We start from the raw sequence: 23,771 nt of genomic DNA, 5'->3' as shown, positions 1-23,771 counted from the left end.
TCTGGGCCTAAATTCATTGTATTCTAAACTTAATTGGCAATCAATTGTTGAAGCTATAAAGGTGTGCTGACCCAAACATCTTTTAAAAACCTGGGCCAAGTTTAAACCAGTAACCAGGCATCACAGCTGGCAAAGGGGCATGTCTGACTTTGACATGTATATATTGCCATTATTATGTAATCAAACTATTATTATTGCTGGTCTTCAATGATAATGTCAAGTTACTTTAATGTATTTGCACCAAAAAATGATAAGGATTTATGCTGATATCGTCCAAAACCACACTTTGCCAGGGGTGTTTCCAAACTTTTGGAGGGCAGCGTATGTAAAAATAAAACATTGTATAGTCTTCATTGTATGTGTAAAATTGATTCACATTGAAAATACAAAGGTTTTATTAACATTAACAGCAACATTTTTTTTTAGGCTGCTGTCCCTTTAAGAACAAATGCTCAGATCTAATGTACTGTTACACGTCCGATTTGCACCAAACCAAAATAACAGACTTTTTGTGAATATTCCACATGATGTGCATTTTGATGCAGTTGTGTGTGTATTTTAACCATTTAAGCGCTATAAGAGAACAGAGTTGAGGTTTGGATGCTCGCGCTTCGGCTCTGTGTCCGTCAGTCCTTTTTCGTGCCTTACTGTATGTAATAACGCTCTAATGTGTCAATTACTTTTTGTACAGCAAAGTTTTAAAAAAGTAATCCTTTAGAAAATCAATTGATTTTGATGCAAATCGGCATCACGGCAAATCGTTTTTTTTGTTTTGTTTTCTACCAGCAACACTGTTGACCAATGAGCAGTGCTGATGAATTGATCATCAGATATCTGTGTGGTTTATCAGTTTTTTAGCAGTGGTGAACGAAGTACACAAATCAAGCACTTGAGTGAAAGTACAGATACGTATAATAAAATATTACTCCAGTAACAGTAAAAGTGCTCATTTTTCAATTTTACTCGAGTGAAGGTACAAAAGTACCCAAGTTTTTTTTTTTTTTAATGTACTTAAGTAAAAAAATACTGATAGATTTATTTTGCTACTTCAATTTTATCTTATCACATATTTTTTATAATCCTACTGCTCAAAACACCTGGGATTTCCCAAAATAACCACTATATGAAGTAAAACACAATTTTTTGTTGATATGGACTATGTTGACGAGAGTGATGTAATAATCACATTAGAAATCACATTTGACTATCTAACTTTCACCAGTAAGAAAAAAATTGTTTTAAAGCTTATTGTTTTGGATAATGCCACAGTTATATATGACATGAGAATAAGGCCTGAAGTTAGCAAGAATATTTTAAGGAAAATATAATTATATTTTCATAATGATTTTTTTTTACCTCTCAAACTTTGTCAGTGATGTAAAAACACCCCTGGCCAAATGCCAGCAAATGGGCATCACTTCCCACCTTGATAATTACTGTTACCATGTTCTGAACATCACATCCTTTCTTTTTCCCTCAGAGGTAACCAGGTGGTTGAATAAAAATATTTAGACTTTATATCTAAAAATTACCTCAACTTAGCACCAGCTTGTTAGCTAGACAGTTAGCATCAGCTAACAATATTTACTTATTTTCAGTATGGTTATGAACAGTGTTGGGGAGTAACTAGTTACATGTAACGGAATTACGTAATTTAATTACGTAAACATTTAATTATGTTTTCTGTCATAACTATGCAAACATTTGATTTCAGACCCAGTATCATAGCTATTAAACTATTTCTTGTTATGATGTTATTTATGTTAAGATCTTTTTACGACATATAGCGCAACTGCGCTCACGGTGACCCGAGTTCGATTCCCGTCTCGAGGTCCTTTGCCGATCCCGCTCCCCCTCTCTCCTCCCAGCTCTTTCCTGTCATCTCTCTACTGTCCTATCACAATAAAAGGCATAAAGAGCCCAAAAATATAAGTACAAAAAAAAAGTCTGAATTTGTGGTGGCTGTGCTTTAAATTAAATTATTACACAGCTCAGACTCATTCAGGGCAGTTTAAGTCAGTGCTGTATGCTTGATAATTTTTCTTGGCAGAAGCTTTGCGTTTTGTTAGCTAATAAAATATTAAAGCTTAATTCAATATTATGTGTACAATTTCTTAATTCTGTCATCCTGGTATCGTGGACTCGCTCTATTGTTTCATACAAACGCAGCTGCTGCCCTTTTTTCTTTTTTCTTTGTACACTGTAATGGATTATAAGAACAAACTAGTACTACTACTTAATTATTTATGTGGTCAAATGTTGTGTAAGAAAACTGGTATGACTGCACTGCATCCCTAAAATGTCTAGTTTGAACTTGCCGTTTGCTCGCAACTGATTTCTTCATGAAAGCTTTGTGTTCAAATATTTCTACTCAGTGTTTCGTTTCTAATAATTTTGACACAAAATATCTAAATAATCTATCAAGCAGCTGTGTAATAAGTGAGATAATGTACATTCAGCCAGTTGTTATTGCAAAAATGAAGATGTATATTATCCCTTACTTATTATAATCTTAATTCAAGTGCTAAAGGATTTTGAAAGTCTGACAGTAATCAGTGTTGAATGCTTCTGTAAGTTTAACTCTGCCTGGTTTAAATGTTTCAGAATGATTAAACAGTTGAAAATATTAGAAATTTAGAAAAGTAATCAAAAAGTAATTAAAAGTAATAGGTTACATTACTTTAATAAAGTAATTGAAAAGTTACACTACTTATTACATTTTAGATCAAGTAACTTGTAATCTGTAACCTATTACATTTCCAAAGTAACCTTCCCAACACTGGTTATGAATAAACATTCATATCTGTCTACTCTAGTTGATCCAAACAATATAAAAATTTATACTGTTGATAATATGAAAACAGACATCAAGTAGAGCTAAATGCGTAGAATTTTAATAAAACTGCTAACGTAACAGCAGTGGGGACTATGAACGTATGAGCCATTTTATTTAATCTGTGTTGTTTTAATTTATCGTTTTTTGACCTAAAACATAGAGACACTGATGTTGATGTGTTTGAATTCAAGCAGTTCAGTGGGCTTAAACAGATCACCCTTTACAGCAGATTTAATTCACAAACCAAGGACAGTTTTGACCTAAATATGATTTTCAGTTACAATAATTAATCCTACAATTCGACATTAGTAACTTAATTTTCGCAGCAAGATCTCCTGTTTCTTACATGTGAATTCAGTTGACTAAAGACAGTTGACTAAACGGATCATTTGAATCAGTGAGTTTTCGACTCGAGAACAGCTGCAATCGGATTATTCCAGTTCGTGAATGAATCGTTCGGTGCGATTTGAGAATCAATTTAACAGGTTCATTGAAAAGAATCAGTTTGTTCATGAATCAGACACCGCTTCTGCGTCTCAGAGCATGAGATGTACTGTAATGACTGTAACGATACGTTTTATGAAATTTAGTGAAGTTAAAAGTACGATCTTACGCTTTGGAATGTAGTGCAGTAAAGGTGAAAGTTACTCAAAATAAAACTACTCCAGTAAAGTACAGATACTTGAAAGATGTACTTAAGTACAACTACTTCTTTACTGTCCACCACTGTTTATCAATCATCCCTGATCAGATTTTTTTCTCATCTTCCCTTTGTAGGTTCTCTATGAGTTAGTGCTGCATTGGGTCGCCGGGAACACGCCACCCGTCTGCTGTCAGCCCTGATGACTGCACCTTAACACACTCACACATGTACAGAGACAGGAGGGACGCGGGGTCGCGTGCACACACTATCTTATCATAACCAAAAGGAATTCTTCTCTCTTTTTTTTTTTTTTTGTCCCAAAGAATGGAAATATATATATAAATATAGTGTGTGTTCAACTGTATTTATACAATTTTGCCACATGCTTTTATATTAGTCTTCTGCTGGTGCCCAAGGATGTGTGTTACTGTTATTTTATTCCACATTTTACTTCTAAAGACACAAAAAAATCCTTACCGGTTAAGTAGATCATTAAGTAAATCTTTTGGTTGGCATATATTTATATGTATTTGATGTCCCAATCCATTACTTTATTTTAAACTATGATCAATAATATATATATATATCCGTTTGGGAGATTAACAGTGTCTTTTTGTTCGTCTTGGTTTGGGATTTCTTTATTTCTCTTGACACACTGTTAACTGTAGCATTACAGAACTGCTGTATGGGATTACATGCATATCATATCAGTCAAAATGAATGGAAATACCTCATTTAAGCAATCAAAACAGAACGACAGCTCCTGGTTAATGAAGATCGATGAAATTTAAACCGCTAGGAAAACGAGAGGAATTTTGCTGTGCAAAAGCTACCTCCACTTTTGGCCCATTACCATAGGGAATTTCAGTTTTATTCTTTTCACTTCTTTTTTTTTTTTTTAATTGGCAAGGTAATTCGTCTTAAATTTCTAGACCATTTTTTTTATATACAGCACTGTAGCCCTTCATTTCTCCGTAACGCCCTCTTTTTACAACGTCTTGTTTTTTGAGCTAATATTTTTATACGAGAGTAGAGTTATACTGTATTTTTGAAGGAAATATGCACTTGCGCACACTTTGTATGGGGTGGGCCTGTTTTGTGTTTTAATTTCAGAGCTCTCTTGCTCCAAAGACATTCCACGTACTTTGAGTAGATCTCAAGGCAGCCAGATTCTGTAACCGATGGGGGAATTTCTACACGCGAACTGATGCATTTAAGCTACCCGAAACGACAGCAAGTGATTCACGCTAGGCGGCGGTATAGACTCCGAGCTCAATGCAAATGTCTTTTTAATGTAATCTTCTGTGATGAGGGATTTGTTCTTTTTTTTTTTTTTTGCCAAGCTTGTAAAGAAACACGAGGGTGCCATTGCTGGTGCGGTGGTCATATGTCATATTCGCTCCTGTTGGCTTTGGAGAGACTGTGCCAACGTTGCATCCCATTGTGCCTAAAGCTCACTTTTGTATGTATATGATGTTACTGTCTTCTCAAACAGCTTTAAAACGAAGTTTCACACATGTTGCCAGACTGCTGGAAGAATTTAGAGCAATAAAGGTGTTTAGTGGATTTGTATATTTCTTTAGAGAAACGTAGACGCAGAAGCTAGGTTTTGTACATTTCCTCACCAGAGCTTTTGTAAATTTAAGACGCCAGACAGGTTGTAGGTTGTATCATATAGATGCTGTTCTCTTCATTTTTGGACTTTAACTGTTACAGATAAGTTTTGTTTGGTGTGGCAAATAAAGATTTAAGTTATGACACGTGAGTGTGAGTGTTTTGTTTTTTGTTTTACTGCTTGATAAAAGTCCAGACTTAATGCATGTTTTAGGTTTGTGTTCATAAGGCGCTGATGTAAGACGTCTACTCTGGGCCAATCGTGACATTCTGATGCAGGTGATGCATTGCATCTATTACGATGTCTTTGGCCCAAAAGCAGCTGCATGAATGTGAACATTTGACACAAAAATTAATAAATGTATAGATAAACTCCCAGAATCCCTTGACTCAGTCAAGGTCTCTTCTATATACTATTTCTAATCCATTTACTTTCATTCAAACTCATATAATATTTTAAATCTATCTTTATAGCAACAATCTAGCAACTACCCTGGGTACTCTAGCAACCACATAGCAACACCTTAGCCCAGAATACCCTAGCAACCACCCAGAGCACCCTAGTTGAACCGCATTGAAACACTTTAGCAACCACCCTGCGTACCTTAGCAACCGCATAGCAACACCCTAGCAGCCACTCCAAGTACTATAGTAACTGCATAGCAACCACCCCAAGCACCCTAGCAACTGTCCTACCACCATGGGTACCCTAGCAACCACATAGCAAGACCTTTGCCCAGAATACCCTAGCAACCACCCAGAGTACCTTAGCAACAGCTTAGCAACACCCTAGCAACTGTCCTACCACCCTGGGTACCCTAGCAACACCTTAGCCCAGAATACTCTAGCAACCGCATAGCAAAACCTTAGCAACCACCCCAATTACCCTATCGATCGTCCTACCACCCTGAGTACCCTAGTGACCAATTAGCAACACTTTAGCCCAGAATACCCTAGGAACCACCCAGAGTACCTTAGCAACCCCATAGCAACACCCTAGTAACCACTTTGAAACACTTGAGCAACCACCCCAAGTACCTTAACAACTGTATAGCAATACCCTAGCAACCACATAGCAACCTTAGCCCAGAATACCCTAGCAACCATCCAGAATCCCTTACCAACCACATAGCAAAACCTTAGCAACCACTCCAAGTACCCTAGCAACTGCATATCAACAACCTAGCAACCACCCTAATTACCGTAGCAACCGTCCTACCATCCTGAGTACCCTAGCAACCACATAGCAACACCTTAGCCCAGAATACCCTAGCAACCGCATAGCAACACCCTGAGTACCTTAGCAAACATAATAACTTTGAGTCTCAAATATGATCATCAGGCTTTAGAGGAGTGTTTATTTGTTCATCTCTCAATCATCATTGTATTGCATTGCATTGTATGTTTTGATTCAATAAACTAATCATTTAAATTTTATCTTACTAAGACATATTATTGAAAATACAGAGTGATTACTGATATTTCTCATTTTATGTATCTGCTATACTGTTATGAAGATCTTTCTGATTTACAAGCATGAGAATTTCACTTTTTGCCCATATAAATATCAGCATCTGAACTAAAAAGTATTTTTTGCTCATTTTGAGCCTCTGAATAAAATTTAGACATTTTTCCTCACCGTATTCTTATTCCTAAAAATATGAGATATCAAATATGATACTCAGCAAAAAACATATGCAAACTGAAACTGTTCAATAAACTCTTCCATTGTCTTAAATATTAGATTTTTCTGACTATTATTTCATGTATGTTCATAATATGTGACCCTGGACTACAAAACCAGTCATAAGTAGCACAGGTATATTTGTAGCAATAGTCAAAAATACATTGTATGGGTCAAAATGATTGATTTTTTTTCTTTTATGCCAAAAATCATTAGGATATTAAGTAAAGATCATGTTCCATGAAGATACTTTGTAAATTTCCTACCATAAATATATCAAAACTTAATTTTTGATTAGTAATATGCATTGCTAAGAAACTTAAAGGTGATTTTCTCAATATTTAGATTTTTTTGCACCCTCAGATTTCAGATTTTTAAATAGTTGTATCTCAGCCAAATATTATCCAATACTTACAAATCATACATCGAAAAATGAACCCTTATGACTGGTTTTGTGGTCCAGGGTCACATATAGTTAATGCTGTTGGCTACTGAATGACTTTTCAGTTTTATTCCTCGTGTATCTCAGGACTTGTGTCTGCCTTTGACGGCTGTTACAGATTCATTACTAAACGAACGCTCCTCCTCTTCATCCAGCTGTAAGCTTCCGGAGGAAATGCGCATTCGCGCCAGAGGTGTGGAGCGCACCAGTCTGCTGATCCCGGGACAGTAGAACGAACACACCACGTCCGGATCCGAGTCGCTCTGGCTCAGTTCTGACCTGCTGCCGTCCGTCGGTCGCTCCGAATGCACCGGCAGGTACGTGGGCCGCGTGAGGCCCTGCCGTCGAGACAGGTGAGGATAGTGACCCAGTGGGCGAAACTCTGCCGGCTCACACAACAGTCTGACATCGGACTGGCTGTAGGACCGGCGAGGAAGTCCCGTTTGGTAGCTGCAGTCGTCACTGAAGTGGCCTAACTCTTCCTGATCTCGCTCTCCAAAGCTTCCTGCTACGTAAAACCCAGGAACCAGAGGCCAACCTATCCCAGCGTACCGTTGCCAGTTTATAAGCGCCGGGGAAGCGTAAGAGGATCCGGAGAAGCTGGAGGAGCGCATGGCATCGTCCAGGAAGCAGGCTGTCGCTGGAGGCATCTGATGAGTCATGTGGCTGCAGCACGGCACCAGGACCGGAGCGCAGGAATGATCCAGAGCGAACGACGGGCACACAGGCAACAGCGGATGCAGGCAGGCATGAGGCTGGTTTGGGTAAAGCAGCACCAGCTGCTGTCTGTTCAAACGGCCACGCTGTGAAGAACAGCATCTGCACCGGGCTCTCCAGTTGTTCCTGTGCTCCCGCTGTGCACAGGGTCCTGCATCGGCCTCAGAGTGGAAGGGCCGAAGGGAAGACGCCTGAGAAACCTCTGGCTCTGATGAGACAAGAACCTCCACAGCCGACTGACTGCGCATGGCGCTTCCCGCATGAGGAAAACCACACGACTGCTGCTCGTATGCCTGCAAAACACATACAGTCCAGTCAATGCAAACAACCTCTGTTACATCAATGAAACCCATTACTGTAAAATATTATGACTAAGAACCATTTTGTTGATTCAAATTCCAAGATGACTTAAAAAAGGTGGAAATTTCTAAGGGGCCGTTCACAAAGAACGTATCTTTTGTGTCTAAAAATGTGAGATGTGCCACTCAGGAATTGTTTTTAAAAAAGCGCAGTGCAGAATGCCTCCTCTGCAATGTTGCAGTTAAATAAAGCAGTTGGCATGCCAACTTGTTACTGTAAACAAAAGCTCACAACGCTTGCCCCGCCTCTGGGGTCTTCTGATTGGTCCACTGTTTTGGAACTGACATTGATGAGCAGCGCTGCGTGTAGAAGTTAAAATTCATCAAATTTCGTCATCATCACATTTATTTGTTCATATCTCAACTGTATTGCATTATATGTTTTGATCATTTAAATATCATCCTACTAGGGCAATTTATTGGAAATATAGAAAGATGAATGATATATAATTTTATGTAAGTATCTGTTGTAATGATCTCATTGATTTACATTAGAAACATCAGAATTTCATCACTTTTTGTCCATATAAATATCAGCATCTGCACTAAATTGCACATTTTTACTTAGTTTGGGTCTTTGAATAAAATGGAGGTGTTCTTGCTATATCATATTATATGTGACCCTGGACCACAAAACCAGTCATAAGGGTCAGTTTTTTGAAATTGAGATTTATACATCATCTAAAAGCTAAAAAAAAAAAAAAAAAAAAAAGCTTTCCATTGATGTATGGTTTGTTAGGAAAGGACCATCTTTGGCTGACATACAACTACTTGAAAATTATTTGGAATCTGAGGGTGAAAAAATAATTTACATTTTGAGAAAATCACCTTTAAAGTTGTCCAAATTATGTTTTTACCAATGCATATTACTAATAAAAAATGTTGATATATGTACAGTAGGAAACTTGCAAAATATCTTCATGGAACATGATCTTTACTTAATTTCCTAATGATTTTTTGGCATTAAAAAAAACAATAATTTTGGCCCATACAATGTATTTTTGGCTATTGCTACAAATATACCCATGCTACTCATGACTGGTTTTGTGGTCCAGGGTCACATATGAGCCATAAAAGTATGATTTATTAAATATGATATTCAACAAAAAATGCAGCAAAACTTTCTGAAAAAAGTGTGATTTCTATCTAGACTCAGAAGTCATGTGAACTAATAAAATGGTAAAACTCCATGGTCATCATCTTTATAATAATTTTCTAGTTATTCAAAGCTTTGGAATATTTTATCAGTGAAAATTATTTTAAAAATCCCATTTTGTTTTCTAGTATAAGTATCTATACATTCTTAAATCAAAGCAAAATCAGAAGCAAAATTAGTCATACGTTTGAAAAAACTTTAATGTAAAGACTTTATCTTAAGCGATTTTGCTTCTCAAGTAAATGCATCTTGTTTCAAGAATGAGTTCTTATTTGTACTTAAAAATAAGACAAAAACACTAGTAAAAAAATCTTTTTTTTTTTTTTTTTTTTTTTTTTTTGCAGTGGGCATTCAAGATCAGTTAATTTCTGAACTGAAATTAAAAGGATGAAAAAATATCTGAGTCTGTGCACTGTTTTGGCCTCTCCAGCTATATCACTGATGATAACAGTACTATCATCTATAATGAATAAGTGACCAATATAATTTTGCAAATAAGTAATGAAATAGTAAGAATGCACTGTGACTTCTTGTGACGTGCTGTGCCAGTCTTAAAAACATTAATTTCTGAAAAGTAGATAATTTAGCATACTGAATGATGATCAGCAGAAAATGATCATTTATGCTAAGCTACCACAGCATATAATGAAAGTATAAGTAACAGCTTCCAGCTTCAAAATATTGTGTCTGTACCTGTTTGGAAACGTCCGTCAGTAAGTCGGGTGAAGATCTGCATTGTCGTGAATCGTAGTAATCTCTACAGTACTTCCTGAGGGAAACAGAACAGCTTGTTATTTTACATACAGTCATCTTTCAGAGAAATATGAACTGTTTTGAATATGAGCTGTCTAGACATTTCTCACCTCTGAAAAGGTAAGTTGTTCTTCTCAGATTTCTTTGCAAAGTCCAAAAGCTGCTTTTGAGTTCTTCCACTGTTGGTGGCAAATAATGGATGACTTTTAATGACATTTGCAGTCTTAAAATGCCTATATCAGCACTGATCAGTCTGACAGAAGATCTAAGATCCAACACACTTTATGGGTAATTCCTGATATTCAGTGCGTTTTGGCTAAAATGTTGAAAATCAAACACAGGTTTTAAAATTTGTGTAATCATGATAGGGACATGCACATTTGCAAAATGATTTTGGTCAATCTCAGGCAAATAAATGTAAACATTTATGAAGCAAAATCTATGAAATGAAAGACCAAAAAATGTCCACATATTAATAAAAGTTCAAAAGACTTCAGTGTACGGGCTAAGTGTACATGGTGTAATTTAACTCATGCCCATCTAAAACTGTTCATTTTTGGACATTTTTTTTTGGACTTTCATTTAATAGGTTCTTTCACAAATGCTTACATGCTTATTTGCCCGAGCTATACATATGGTTTTCTTTTTAAAGTAATACATTACTGATATAATTTTATTGACACTGATTTTTTTTTTTTTTTTTTTGCTGACATTATAAAATTATCATTAAAAAATGCTTAACGGTGTAGAGAAAATTGAACTGGGTTTTAATAGGAAATAATATGTACAACATTATTTAAGAAGTTGCACTACTTCTTTAGCTTAAACAATTTACTTTCACATTGATATAGTATTTCTTTACAAAGTGACATAATTCATGCACAATACAGCATTTTAGCCAATTAGTGTGAATGAGAATTGTTTTGACAGTGTTTGAAACTTGTGTGTGAAACACAAAGGAAAAACTGTAACATTTTTCATACATGGTTGTCATACAAACAAGGTTAAAAATTCACATTGTTCAGATCTTTAAAGGTGCCGTATGTAATGTTGACAGCTAGTGTTTGAAATGGGTACTGCAGTTTAATGTCAAAATCTTAGAGAGAGATGTTTCTCACAGACATTTCTCTCCTTAGACTCAAGGCTCACATTGGGTTGCCAGATTGAGGGCACGCAACAAAAACAAACGCAACTGACATTGGAAGGCGACAAGTCTTACACTGTAAGTTGATGAGTTTATCCATGTTTTAATATTCCTCTGGATGCTGAGGCTTTTTAGGCCAGTTTGAATCTGTGATATCTGACCCAGTTTGTTTGCTGTATTCCATGGCTGCAATACGCTGTGTTTTCCACAAACTGGCAACCCAGTGTGACCAAATCCTATTGGATCATTTGTCAGTGGGTGGAGTCACACAGAACAAAACAAAACCAGACTTTTCGAGACAGAACACACATTTCAAAGCAGAATAAATATGTGACTCTGGACCACAAAACCATAGTAGCACGGGTATAATTGTAGCAATAGCCAACAATACATTGTATGGGTCAAAATTATCTATCTTTCTTTTATGCCAAAAATCATTAGGATATTATGTAAAGATCATGTTCCATAAAGATATTTTGTAAATTTTCTATGATAAATATATCAAAACTCCATTTTTCATGAGTAATATGCATTGCTAAGAACTTCATTTGGACAACTTTAGAGATGATTTTCTCAATATTATGATTTCCTTGAACCCTCAGATTCCAGACTTTTTAAATGGTTGTATCTCTGCTAAATATTGTCCTATCCTAACAAACCATACATCAATGGAAAACTTATTTATTCAGCTTTCACAAATTGACCTTATGACTGGTTTTGTAGTCCAGAGTCACATATCTGCAAGCTATGGTATTTTATGTTGTACAGCCAAAATATTACACACAGCACCTTTAGGGCAGTAAGATCCTGATTTGTACTGGGTCACAAAAGGGAGAGAATACCAGCAATGACCCTTATGCAATGGCAGTGGCAATATTCTGTAGTACTGTATTGTTTTTGACAATATCTACCTGTATCTAAAGCAGGATCCCTTGCTGTAGAGGAGCGATTTTTGCTTGCCCTTCGGTTCCTCAGAAAGACGGAAGAAAGCATGGTATTCCACACACATCTTCCAGAAGGCCTTACAAACGTCTCGACCGGCCATGGAAAACTCTAAAGTGTCCTTATGGGACGCCTGAACAAACACAATGACGCAAAACCATTTTTCAGAATTATGTCACATGAACAAGGGCCAGGAGTATTTTTCCAATACAAAATGTCATTCTTTAGAGGATGAGCAAAAATAATTACCGCAACTGTTGCATGAAGTTTTATCAAAAAGTGTTTTCTCTTGAAGCTGAGTTTACGAATATTGGCCCAGCTGAACGTGTTTATTTTAGTATTTCCCTGAAATAAAAACACAAAAGATAGCAGTTTGTCCGATGTTAAAACTGCTCAACCTGGCTTATTATAAACGATACGGTCCATACCTGAAAAACCAGCACTCCAGAGTGAGTGACGGCTAAGTTGATTCTCATGTCTTCTCCGTCGCTGGCAGCCTGAGGCCGGATGCCGTACATGTCCAGCTTACGAGCCACTTCAAGCAACTGACTATCTGCTTCGGCTGGGGACTGACCTCTATAGCGTAGAGAAAATACACATCCAGGTTTGTTTTTTACTGATTCTTCTGTGTTTTCAAATTTGCATCTGTGACAAAACGTGAGTTACTGTTTCACAGAAAATCATTTCAACAGTAAAAATGACAAAAATCAAGTGTATAGTAATGCACTTGCTATATGGCATGCACTGGATACAGCATTAAAAATACTGCTTTGAAACTACAGAAGGCTGTTTCCAACAAAGCACAGTATGATTTAGAACCTCATCATGATATTGAGAAACTTTGTCCTAATTAAGCCCACTTCCATGTAGCACCACAAACAAAATAACAGAGTAAGTCTCTTTTTGTAATCTCTTTTTATAGATCTGATCTTCTTTTACTTGTTTGCTTCAAATCAAAGTTTGTAATGTAATTCACCTCATAGCTGGTTGGTCTGGTTTATGATGTTAACAGGAAAAATGTATGAGGCAACATTTCTCGTTTTAATTGTACTAAAATGCACTAAAATGATGTAAATTAACTAAATTTTTTAAATTCAAATGAAAACAGAAAATCTGAAAATAACAACGATTCAAAATATGAATAAAAACCATAATAATATCAATATACATTAACATTAATCATGCCTTATAATGCATCCTGTTAAATGATGTCATTAATAACTGTAACCACAGTTATAATGCATTATAATACTTATCTATTCACTGTTACACACACAATGCATTAAAACACGACAAACAACCAATTTCAGATGTAACAAGGAATATACCACTTCTTAACCATTATTCCAGTTACTGTTACCTTTATAGGTCACACTTTAGTTTGGGGACCAATTCTCACTATTAACTAACTCTTTTGACTCTTATTAATAGCTAGTAAGGTAGTTGTTAAGATTAGGTATGGGGTCGATTAAGGAGTCTAAAATGTGGTCATGTAATACGTGCTTTATAAGTACTAATAAACAGCCAATATGCTAGTAATATGCATGCTAATAAACAACTAGTTCATAGTGAGCATTGGTTCTTAAAATAAAGTGTTGCCCAATTATTTATGCATTACAACATACATAATAAATACATTTAAATGCATTATGCACGTAGGCCTCAAATAAAATCTGTTCCCGATGTGTGCATATAAACACTATGACTGACTATTAAATGAACATTACCTGTGTCTCTTATGGAAACGCATGATCTTTTTGTGGAGGCACTCCTGGTTGGGAATGTACCTCTTGTTGTCCAAATGCTGCTTGTCCAGCTCTTCTACATAGTCACCGATCTCTGCTGCAGAAACACGCAGACATTTCTTCAGTCGTGTTGCAGAATCACATCAAACACGAGCGACATGGAAAAGTCTACGTACCCTGAAGAAGATAGGAAACCAGCAGAGCAGCGCTGTTATCGTTACACGTCAGACTGCCGTTACACAGATCCTGCTTGATCTGCAGCGCAAACAGATACCTGTAGAAGACGGAGTCCAGAGATGTTCAATTTGTCGTAATGTGCTGTTGAATTGCTATTTCATGTAGTGTTTGATGGACTGTGCTGCACCTGGTCAGCTCTTTCTGCAGTTGTCCTGGGTCTGGAGGAAAAAACTTCACTATGAAGCGGAAAGTCAGATTATTTCTTCCTGTTTTGAAGAGGAGGAGAATATCGTTTTTGGTTGTTTATGAGTTATTACGCACCCTCAGGCCATCCAAGATGTAGATGAGTTTGTCAGATTTGTAAAAATTGTAGCGTTGCATCATTTGCTCACCAGTGCATCCTTTGCAGTGAATGGGTGCCGTCAGAATGAGAGTCCAAACAACTGATAAAAACATCACAAAAATTCTCAAGTAATCCACACCACTCCAGTCCATCAGTTAACATCTTAAGAAGCCAAAAGCTGCGTGTTTATAAGAAACAAATTCATCATTAACACGTTAAGATATGAGTCCATCATCCATAATAATCTCCTGTTGTTTCTCATATCAAAATCCACCCACATATTTGTTTAGAGCTGTTGGCTTGTAAACGGTGCTTGATCGGTGGAGATTTCTCTCCCGATTCAGACCAGACTATTGATTATGGATTATGGACTCTGGACTATTTTAGCCGGAAGCGATAGTTTAAAGTGGATTTGTTTCTTACAAACACACAACTTTTGGCTTCACAAGATGTGAACTGATAGACTGGAGTGGTGTGGATTACTTGTGGATTATTGTGATGTTTTTATCAGCTGCTTGGTCTCTCATTCTGACGGCACCCATTCATTGCAGAGGATCCATTGGTGAGACAGCGATGGAATGCTACATTTCTCCAAATCTGATGAAGAAACAAACTCATTTTCATCTCGGATAGCCTGAGGGTAAGTACATTTTCAGCTAATTTTCTTTTTTGAGTGAACTATTCCTTTAAGGGCACATAAATTAATACAAGCAAAAATTATATGTATGGATTCATCATTTATAATAAACACTGCAACATTTTATATTAAAAAAAAAAAAAAGAATTGTCTATTTTGACTTCATAGTGACTAACATAAAAACAAAATACATCTGCATAAACATAAATCCAACAGAAATTATCCATGCAAATGTTTTTGTGCAAATAAGTACAAATAATCCATGCAATTATTAGTAACTGAGTTTTGGATTTGCTCTGAAATAAAACACCAAATACACCTAAATGAGATGGCAAACCATACAATAACCTATACAGTATAATAACATATAATGAATAAATTAGCATAAACATACAACTGGCAAAACATTATTGGAAACAATTTAAGAGTATGTTTTTATTACCATTTTAATATTTACAGACTTACTTTTAATTTGTTTTGCAAGAGGCTTAAGCAGTTCCAACCAAACCTATGAAAAAGATGAACACAAATGTGACCCAGGACCACAAAACCAGTCATAAGGGTCTTTTTTTTTTAACTGAGATTTATACATCAGAATAAATAAGATTTCCATTGATAGGACAATATTTGGCTGTGATACAACAATTTGAAAATCTGGAATCTGAGGGTGCAAAAAAATCCAAATATTGAGAAAATCACCTTTATAGTTGTCCACATTAAGTTCTTAGAAATGCATTTTACTAATCAAATATTAAGTTTTGATATATTTATAGTAGGAAATTTACAAAATATGTTTATGGAACATGATTTTTACTGAATATCCTAATAATTTTTGGCATAAAAAAATCGATCATTTTGACCCATACAATGTACTGTTCGCTATTGCTACAAATATACCCGTGCTACTTAAGACTGGATTTGTGGTCCAGGGTCACAAATGACCTCAGCTCAAAGAATATTAACAAAATCATCTACAATATCTTAGTGTTTCATTAGGAAATACATATTTGACAAACATAACTTACATAACTGCCACAATGATGTCGAAATTCAAGCCCGAAGTATTCCCTTTCCACAAGTTTTAGGTGTCCACATACTGCGCTGAAGAAATCTTTCCCCAGCACCCTTTGCTATAAAAAAATCAAATGCTTTTATATCAAATGAAAAACATAACAATCACTGCTGAACTTAATAATACTGTTATTATAAACTCATCTATGATATCAGCCACCATTAAATGAGAATTTAAGAAAATTAAAAGGATGCAGAATATGGAGTGGCAAGGGCTTTTGGTTAAGCGTGCACAGAAAAATTGGGATGCTGACATACATTTTCTCTTGCAAACCCTTAAGCCAAACTGTCCTGGTATTCTAGACCACTCAACAGAAAGACACACACACACACACACACACACACACTTGCATTTGACTTATTGTTCAACGTCCCACTCAAAAGATGCAATAAATGCCCCTCAGCACATATGGCATGAAATTAGAAGCAATAATAGAGTTATCCTGCATGCTTTTGGAAAATGTGAGGAAAATCACTTTAAAGCTGTCTTTAAATCATTCTCAGATGTGGTGGTGCAAACTTTTATTAAAGCATAATTATCTTACCTCCATTTCAAAAACATGCTCGCTATCATCCAGAAAGACGACTCGAAGAGCAAACAAGCTGTCTTTCTGTGGCTTTTGTGTGTTTTCAGATTTGAAGAGCTCAGGTTGCTTCCTTCTGCAGCTCATGCTCATGTCGCCCGTATCAATTGACACCCTAAAGAATCAGCACACATTTCCACAGAGAACAATTAGTGTAAAATATTTAAAGCTGGCTTATTTTTAAGGCATAAACCAGGTGATGCTTTCATTATTAAGTCAGTAACACAATTTCATAAAGACTAGCTGCATATACAATACCTTATTAATTAATGTTAAAGGAGTATTACAAACATATTAAACATAAGTATTATCATTAAAAGCTATTATTATTATATTAAATACAATATCAGAACTCTGAACCTAATGTTACACCTTTGTAAAATGTAATAAATTAGGGGTTTATTGTCCACTGAAACACTTTGTACACAGTTGTAATCATAATATATAATATGCTACATTTAAAACTTGATGTGCTATCTTTTTACATAGAGGTCAGATGTTGGTATCACTAGTGCACAACTAATTTTGTGTCGTTAATATGCAAATAAGAAAAAAAATTTACTTACGTTTTTCTGATGCCATGGTATGATTTTGTGCCTGTGGTCCTCTCTCATATCAAATAAAGGATGTCAGATACAGCAGCATCACGTCCTTCAACCAATATAGATCCGCCTGAGCAGCTGTCCAGCACAAATAAAAGCTTATAGCACAGAAATAGACCACGTCTTCTCTTCTCCGCCTTCATTGTTGTCCATTGTAACAGGTTTTGTGCAACCATTATGTAAGAAGGCACGCTGTGCTTTTCTTTAAAGGAAAAGGTGGGGCCAGTATAATGATTTTTTTTTTTTTTTTTTTTGTGTATTGGTCACACTTTATTTTAAGGTCCAGTTCTCAAGATTAACAATCCACTAACTATGGCTTTTGCCGCAGTAAACTCCTAACTTGCTACTTATTAATAATTAGTAGGGGAGAGAGGGGACGAAAGTAACATAGTGAATTTCTCAAAACCCTGACTACATTTGCTTTCCAAGCTACGACAGCACATTTAGCACGCAGCCCGGAGCTGAGAAATTGTACAATAAGTATTGAAGGTGTTATTTTTTCAAATTAGTTGTGTTATTTTTCTCATTTCATGTGTCACAGTAATGATCAATCTACAGGTTATTTAGCACTTCAACACATCCTGAAGTTTGCCTTGTCAGAGTTTTTCAGTATAAAAACAAATCGGGTTTAAATGTCAGGAGTTCATGTCAGGACGAAAGTAACACACAATAAGTGTTTCTTTTGTCCTGCTGCATGCTAATGTGGTGACTTTCTCTGTCTTGCATCATTTATTAAAATGTATATGTCGTATTATACCAAAAGAACATGCCAAGAGTGAGGGTCAGAAAGACAGAGGTCTAATTCAGTCAGATGTTCATGAGACGGCATTATGAACATAAGCCTATATCTGTCAGGAACATCAGTTTCAGGGCAGCTGCTACGTCACATTCACCTTAGTCATGTTTAGGTTTAGGTTTTAGACATACCTTAGCTTTTCCACCTGCACCTACACTGTAAAAAACAATTTGTTGAGTCAAATTTGTTCATTCAATTTGTTCATTCTGTTAAAAAATGTTTTATAAAATAAATGTTTTATAAAAAATAAATTGAATAAATAAATAAATAAATATTTTAAACAATTCAAGTTTGTACAGGGTTTTAACAGAGTTTTGTAATTGTAATTTCATAATTTTTTGCAAAGCAAAAATCTATCTTGTATTGTTGTGTTACTTTCGTCCCAACCGACGGGGTCGAAAGTAACAATGTGCAACTTATGTTCAAAGTGAAATTATACTGAAGTCTTTCTACATTTGTACAAAATACCACCTGACATTGATAGACCACACCTCTGAGTTACCGGCCACAGCAAAAAATATATTTCTGTCTTTTTAAAATATGTTTTTCTGGAAAACGATACTTTCGTCCCTGCTCTCCCCTAAGGTAGTTATGGATGTACAGGGGCGAATTGGCCGTCTGGACGTTCTGGAGAAGTGCCTATAGCTGATTCATCATCAAAGAAAAATTGTCAGCTTAAGTGATGTGGACAGCCGACAAAAGGGGGCGCTGATGCAACCTATTTTTGCTTATAAGAAGCCGAAACTGATGCGAAGGAGAGTGGGCTAGTGATGGCAAGTTTATTTCACTCCCCTGGTGAAAAATAAATAGAAACTATCACATAATTTGTAATGGTTTTACTGGTTATAATTAAAGTTGGTCTCTACTGGTAATTGTTCGCCTTCTGTTGGTGGCTTTTGTTAAACTACTAAATCCTAATGTAATATGTCCCAAAACACACTACAGGAAACCATTATTTAAAGGGGTCATCGGATCCCCATTTTCCACAAGTTGATATGATTCTTTAGGGTCTTAATGAAAAGTCCATAATATATTTTGGTTAAAAATTCTCAATGGTAGTGTAAAACAACACCCTTTTTACCTTGCAAAAATAATCCTGTTCTGGTCGAGGTTGCTTTAAATGTTAACAAACTCTTACTCTGTGGAGTGACGAGCCTGTTTACTTTAGCCGCTAAACTTGTTAACTAGCACATTATTAGGAAAGACGATCACAAAGATTCATAAAAAAACCCTCATATTCACTTCTGCTGTAAGTGAAGCTGGATCATGAATGATTTGCGCGAACATAGATGGTTATATATAGATCGGGAGGTGCATTCCCTTCACAAACAAACATAATCTACTGCATCTTCAGCGGCTCAGATGTCGGGAGTAAATGATGACCACTATGTTCATTATTACATCCAGCAACACAACACCTCAATCGCTCAATCGGAGATATTCTTGTCTAACTTACATCCCTGCTCCGGCATCGAAACAAAGAGGGCGGACTGTTAAAGGTGTTTTAGGGCGGGTCTGAGGTAAAACGCTCATGTCAATCAACTATTGTGGGAGCGGCCTCTGTGGGTGTGACGACACACTGACAGGCATCTGAGAATGGCTCGATTTGAAAAAGGGATATTATTTTTACAGATTAATTAAAAACCACTGCATGGATTTTTATCATTATAGGGTAGATTTGTACATACACTGACAACACACATTAATGTTCAAACAACATGTAAAAGTGAACTTTGCATCCGATGACCCCTTTAATGGTTTCAATGGTAAAAAGTTTAAGGTTTGTAATGGTAATGGTATTTGTAGTGGAAATCATTGGAATTTATGTAATGGTTTCTATTGTTTTTGTCTGCAGTGTCACCATGATTTTGTGATGTTATTTGCCATAAATGCGACAGGACTGCTGTAAAATTGTAAGATAGTTGCAATTGTTTTTAGTTGTGGTGGGCCTATTTGGGAGAAAATCCAGGGCTGTTTTTTACTCCCTGTCCGTCCCTGGTTATGCCTCTGGATTCTCCTTGAGGTCCTGTCCCATAATATTGTAATATGGACACATTTTCTAGTTGTAGTACCCAGATGCTGAGACCTGTTCAGGAGTGTCTGTCCAAATGTACTATCACTACCCTAAGCGGTGAAAGGAAACAGAAAGCACTGACCCTGCTGTTTGTGAAAGCATACGGTAGAACTCCTCTGAACAGCTGTCCAGGGAACAACAAGATGTGTAACAATAAATATGTAATCATTTTATTTTTTTAATGAAAATCTGCCCAGTAGCATTGCAGGAATATTCTGACATTTCACTGCATCATATATTTGTCTCTTGGTTTTATGTTTTGCTCTTTATATGATTTTCTCAACTTGAATAATAGAATGAGCTAAAATTTTGATCAAATAGAAAACACAAAAGAACAGAAACCCCCAGCTTGCATTGAGCACCATTCTTTTTTAGGTTCTAACTATATTGCTACTCTGTCAGTATGACAGCAATCATTTAAAACACTCAAGAGCAGAAGATGGCTTTGTAATCTGCACACAGTTTGCCAAACAACTTTGCACTAGTGGAAGGAAATAAAACAAATTACAACTAAACTTATGTAGCACCTAAAAATGTTTATATTCTACATCTACTACCTATAACATTTAACCATATAATCAGAGCAGTGATTGTAATGAACTAAATTAAATTGTGCATATATCTATCCAACTATTATTTTTTGTAGCAAGCAGTTGTACTTTGAATCGCTCTTACCTGTAACCACTCCTAACACTAAGAAAATATGTCCTTCTGGACAATGAGTGAAAAAGAAGAGGATACTCGTATGTTTTAAGTACATTTATTGTATACACTTGTCCTTTTACACAGATTTGAGGATGTTACTCACCCTCTTTGAATGTCTTGTGGCCTAACATGATTAGTCTACATACTGTAGCATGCATGATTACATAAAGATTGCTTAGTGATTATAAATGAGTTAATTAGTTAAATTAGATGTCTTAATAGTTAATAGTTGAAAGTTAGAAAGGTAGCTGTTAAGTTTAGGTATAGAGTAGGATTAGGGATATAGAATATGATCATGCAGAATATGTGCTTTATAAGTACTAATAAACAGCCTATATGCTAATATGCATGCTAATAAGAAGGTAGATAACAGTGTGAATTGGTCCCGATACTAGAGTATTACCAAAGTCTTAACACAGTGTAAAATATATACACTCAATGTTTTACATAATAGGCTATAGTTTATGATTTGGATTGCACTCAAAGTTAGATACTGATTGGTGTCTGTTTATCAGTATCAAGTAAAAGTAGATTAAAAGAGTTCAAGAAGGCGAATGATTTACAGTGAACCCACTGAACCATTCTTCCCGGGGATTTAAATATATACAGCATTTCCTTGAATTAACAGTTTCCATCTTCACCTCAGGTTTTATCTTGCACTTGGATTACAGAGGATTCTTCAGTGGACGTCCACCACCCCAGAGCTTGTGAATCTTCTCCTATTTTCTTCTTCAGTGAATAATGAAAGGTACCATTCACAGCCAGACTGCCCTGTGCACATTTTGTGTTTTGATGAGTCCTGGTCCTTTCAATGCAATCAACACATTTACAGGTACAGTAATGGTAAGCTTCAGTGATCAATATCTTTTGAGTAGCTATTTGTTTGATTAAAATTGTACACAAGCAAGGTGGTAGCATTTCTTCTTTTTAAGTCACATAGCTTAAACATATTAAGCAACAGTTTCCTTTGTTTATTTTTCTTCATTCAAAGGAGAAGTTTGTTCCTCATGTTGTTCCTCATTGTTGTGTCAGTATTCAGACCAGTTCCAACTATAGTCTTCTTTTTCTCATTGACTTTTTATAGTCAATAAGCAGTTAGATGCCACCTACATCTATAGGACAAAACAAGATACTAGTATAGTACACAGTGAAACGAAACAGATTTCCTTCAGGACCACCTACATAAAAACAACACAGAACTACAACTGTTGCACAACCTCTCATTGCTTTCTGGGTTTGGCGTTGTCATGTGTACACTTCATGTGTACACTCATCTTTGGAGGGGTCACTTTTGTCTGACGTGTCTTTAGGGATCAAATGAATGATATTGTGGTCTGACCGGCCAAGCGGGGGTCTGCATTTAGATCTATAAGCCCCTGGCACATTCCCATAGCACTTATCCAGGGTGTTATTGTATCTGGTTGGGCATGAGACATATTGCTCCAGGTCCAAGTGAGGAGTGATGTCACACCGGTTGAAATCGCCCAACAAGAAAACAGGAGCACCAGGATACCTCTCCACAGCATCATAGTAAAAACCAGCGATGTCAATGGCTGCTTTAGCAAAATTAGGTCCTGGGACATACACATGGATGAAGGTAAGTGGTGGTGCATCCTCAGGGTGGTCATGTGGTATAATGGACACAACCATTAACTCATAATTTGGACTGTTCTTCATTTTTTCCACCTTCACATTAGTCGCCCAGGCCTCATTCACAAGCATCATCAGTCCCCCTCCTCTACGTTTCCCAGTATGTTGTACATCACGATCAACCCGGAATATCTTATATCTCTTAAAGGGATTAATATGTGAGCTGATATTAAACCATGTCTCTGTGAAGAACATCAGATCATTGTTAAAGTTTCCCACATCTTCCATAAGTTCTTTGAGCTCTTCTTGTTTGTTTGAAAGAGAACGCACATTAGACATGAGTATTTTAGGGAGGCGGAGCCGAAATCCCGAAAGCCAAAATTTGGTTTTAGACTTCTGTGGTGGTTCGCTCTGAAAAGCAGGTTTCCTCTGTTGTTTAAGGTTCCTGTCTTCAGTTGAAGTAGCATTCGTCTTCTGTCTTTTGTTCTTGTTGTCACCTGATTTGTCTTTACTTTTGGAACCACCACACTCAGTTACTCTTATGTCTTTTGTGCAAATGACAATAAACCTTGTGTCCTGCTTTTGGGTCTGTTTATACTCTATACAAATGGTGCCTCGTGTGTATATTTGAGATCCAAACATCTCCTGAGTCAAATGAATGTGATACTCCATTTCAGGGATTTGCTCGAGCATCTCTCTGAAAGATAAATTTAGAGGTGATGAAATCCAGCAGTGAGTTACAAATACAAGATCTTTTGTATTATTGTGCTATAGTATGCAGTCTTACTCATGTTGCTTACTCAATATACCATTTACATAAAATGTTCAGAGAAACACTTACTGTACTTCAGAGAAATACTTACTGTAATTCATTCAGTTGCTTTTTTAATTCTTTCACAGCCTCACGGATTTCATTAGCTTTTGTCCTCAGACGTGTGCTAGCTTCCGTCTGATGTTTGTTCTTAACCAGTTCTTCACAGTTATTAATTAGATCAGGAACTGAGATTATCAGCCCAAAGACTCCTCCTGTGACCTGCAAAGATGTGAAAAAATAAAAAAATGACCCCTTTATATATATATACTGTATATATATATATATATATATACCTAATCATCACACCCACAGGTGCTTGTTGAGCATCTCATTACAAATTTTG

The 23,771-nt window shown here is 36.3% G+C and overlaps 4 protein-coding genes across 5 annotated transcripts in view; 1 reads left to right on the top strand and 3 right to left on the bottom strand.

Moving 5' to 3' along the window:
* Positions 1-5,244, top strand: part of stk26 (serine/threonine protein kinase 26) — a 29,139-nt gene extending 23,895 nt beyond the window's left edge. For both annotated transcript variants that reach the window (XM_051093080.1, XM_051093079.1), the window contains exon 11: positions 3,614-5,244. In XM_051093080.1, coding sequence (XP_050949037.1) covers positions 3,614-3,629 — 16 coding nt within the window. In that variant the 3' untranslated portion in view covers positions 3,630-5,244. The remainder of the gene's footprint in view (positions 1-3,613) is intronic.
* A 1,210-nt stretch (positions 5,245-6,454) lies between these two features.
* On the bottom strand, positions 6,455-17,586 carry frmd7 (FERM domain containing 7). Its single transcript, XM_051093570.1, has 13 exons — positions 17,414-17,586; positions 16,809-16,962; positions 16,218-16,322; positions 15,658-15,700; positions 14,400-14,478; positions 14,212-14,309; positions 14,018-14,132; positions 12,719-12,866; positions 12,540-12,635; positions 12,260-12,423; positions 10,315-10,383; positions 10,145-10,220; positions 6,455-8,229 (listed from the first exon to the last, which is right to left on the bottom strand). The coding sequence occupies exons 2-13, from the start codon at positions 16,938-16,940 to the stop codon at positions 7,303-7,305; spliced, it is 2,052 nt and encodes a 683-aa protein (XP_050949527.1). The 5' UTR covers positions 16,941-16,962; positions 17,414-17,586; the 3' UTR covers positions 6,455-7,302.
* Positions 17,587-21,097: 3,511 nt separating this feature from the next.
* Positions 21,098-23,771, bottom strand: part of LOC127151918 (uncharacterized) — a 37,320-nt gene continuing 34,646 nt past the window's right edge. The window contains exon 5 of the transcript XR_007824995.1: positions 21,098-21,665. The gene's annotated coding sequence lies outside the window, so the exon portion shown is untranslated. The remainder of the gene's footprint in view (positions 21,666-23,771) is intronic.
* LOC127151919 (uncharacterized) lies at positions 21,665-23,644 on the bottom strand. The gene is made up of 2 exons (XM_051092237.1): positions 23,478-23,644; positions 21,665-23,311 (listed from the first exon to the last, which is right to left on the bottom strand). Exon 2 carries the CDS (start codon positions 23,305-23,307, stop codon positions 22,270-22,272), a length of 1,038 nt encoding a protein of 345 aa, XP_050948194.1. The 5' UTR covers positions 23,308-23,311; positions 23,478-23,644; the 3' UTR covers positions 21,665-22,269.

Source organism: Labeo rohita, chromosome 21, assembly GCF_022985175.1.
Source record: "Labeo rohita strain BAU-BD-2019 chromosome 21, IGBB_LRoh.1.0, whole genome shotgun sequence".
NCBI lineage: Eukaryota > Metazoa > Chordata > Actinopteri > Cypriniformes > Cyprinidae > Labeo > Labeo rohita.
Note: the sequence above shows the minus strand (reverse complement) of the source record. Positions and strands in the feature narration are given on the sequence as shown.

What these genes read in the sequence shown, in the direction of transcription:
- frmd7 (XM_051093570.1), bottom strand. Translation starts at nt 16,940, where the DNA reads ATGAGCATGAGCTGCAGAAGGAAGCAACCTGAGCTCTTCAAATCTGAA. An exon ending in CGTTTCCATAAGAGACACAG is followed by an intron (nt 12,867 to 14,017) that starts GTAATGTTCATT and finishes TCTACGCTATAG; the next exon opens with AGGTCAGTCCCCAGCCGAAG. An exon ending in CTGGAGTGCTGGTTTTTCAG is followed by an intron (nt 12,636 to 12,718) that starts GTATGGACCGTA and finishes TTTTTATTTCAG; the next exon opens with GGAAATACTAAAATAAACAC.
- LOC127151919 (XM_051092237.1), bottom strand. Translation starts at nt 23,307, where the DNA reads ATGCTCGAGCAAATCCCTGAAATGGAGTATCACATTCATTTGACTCAG.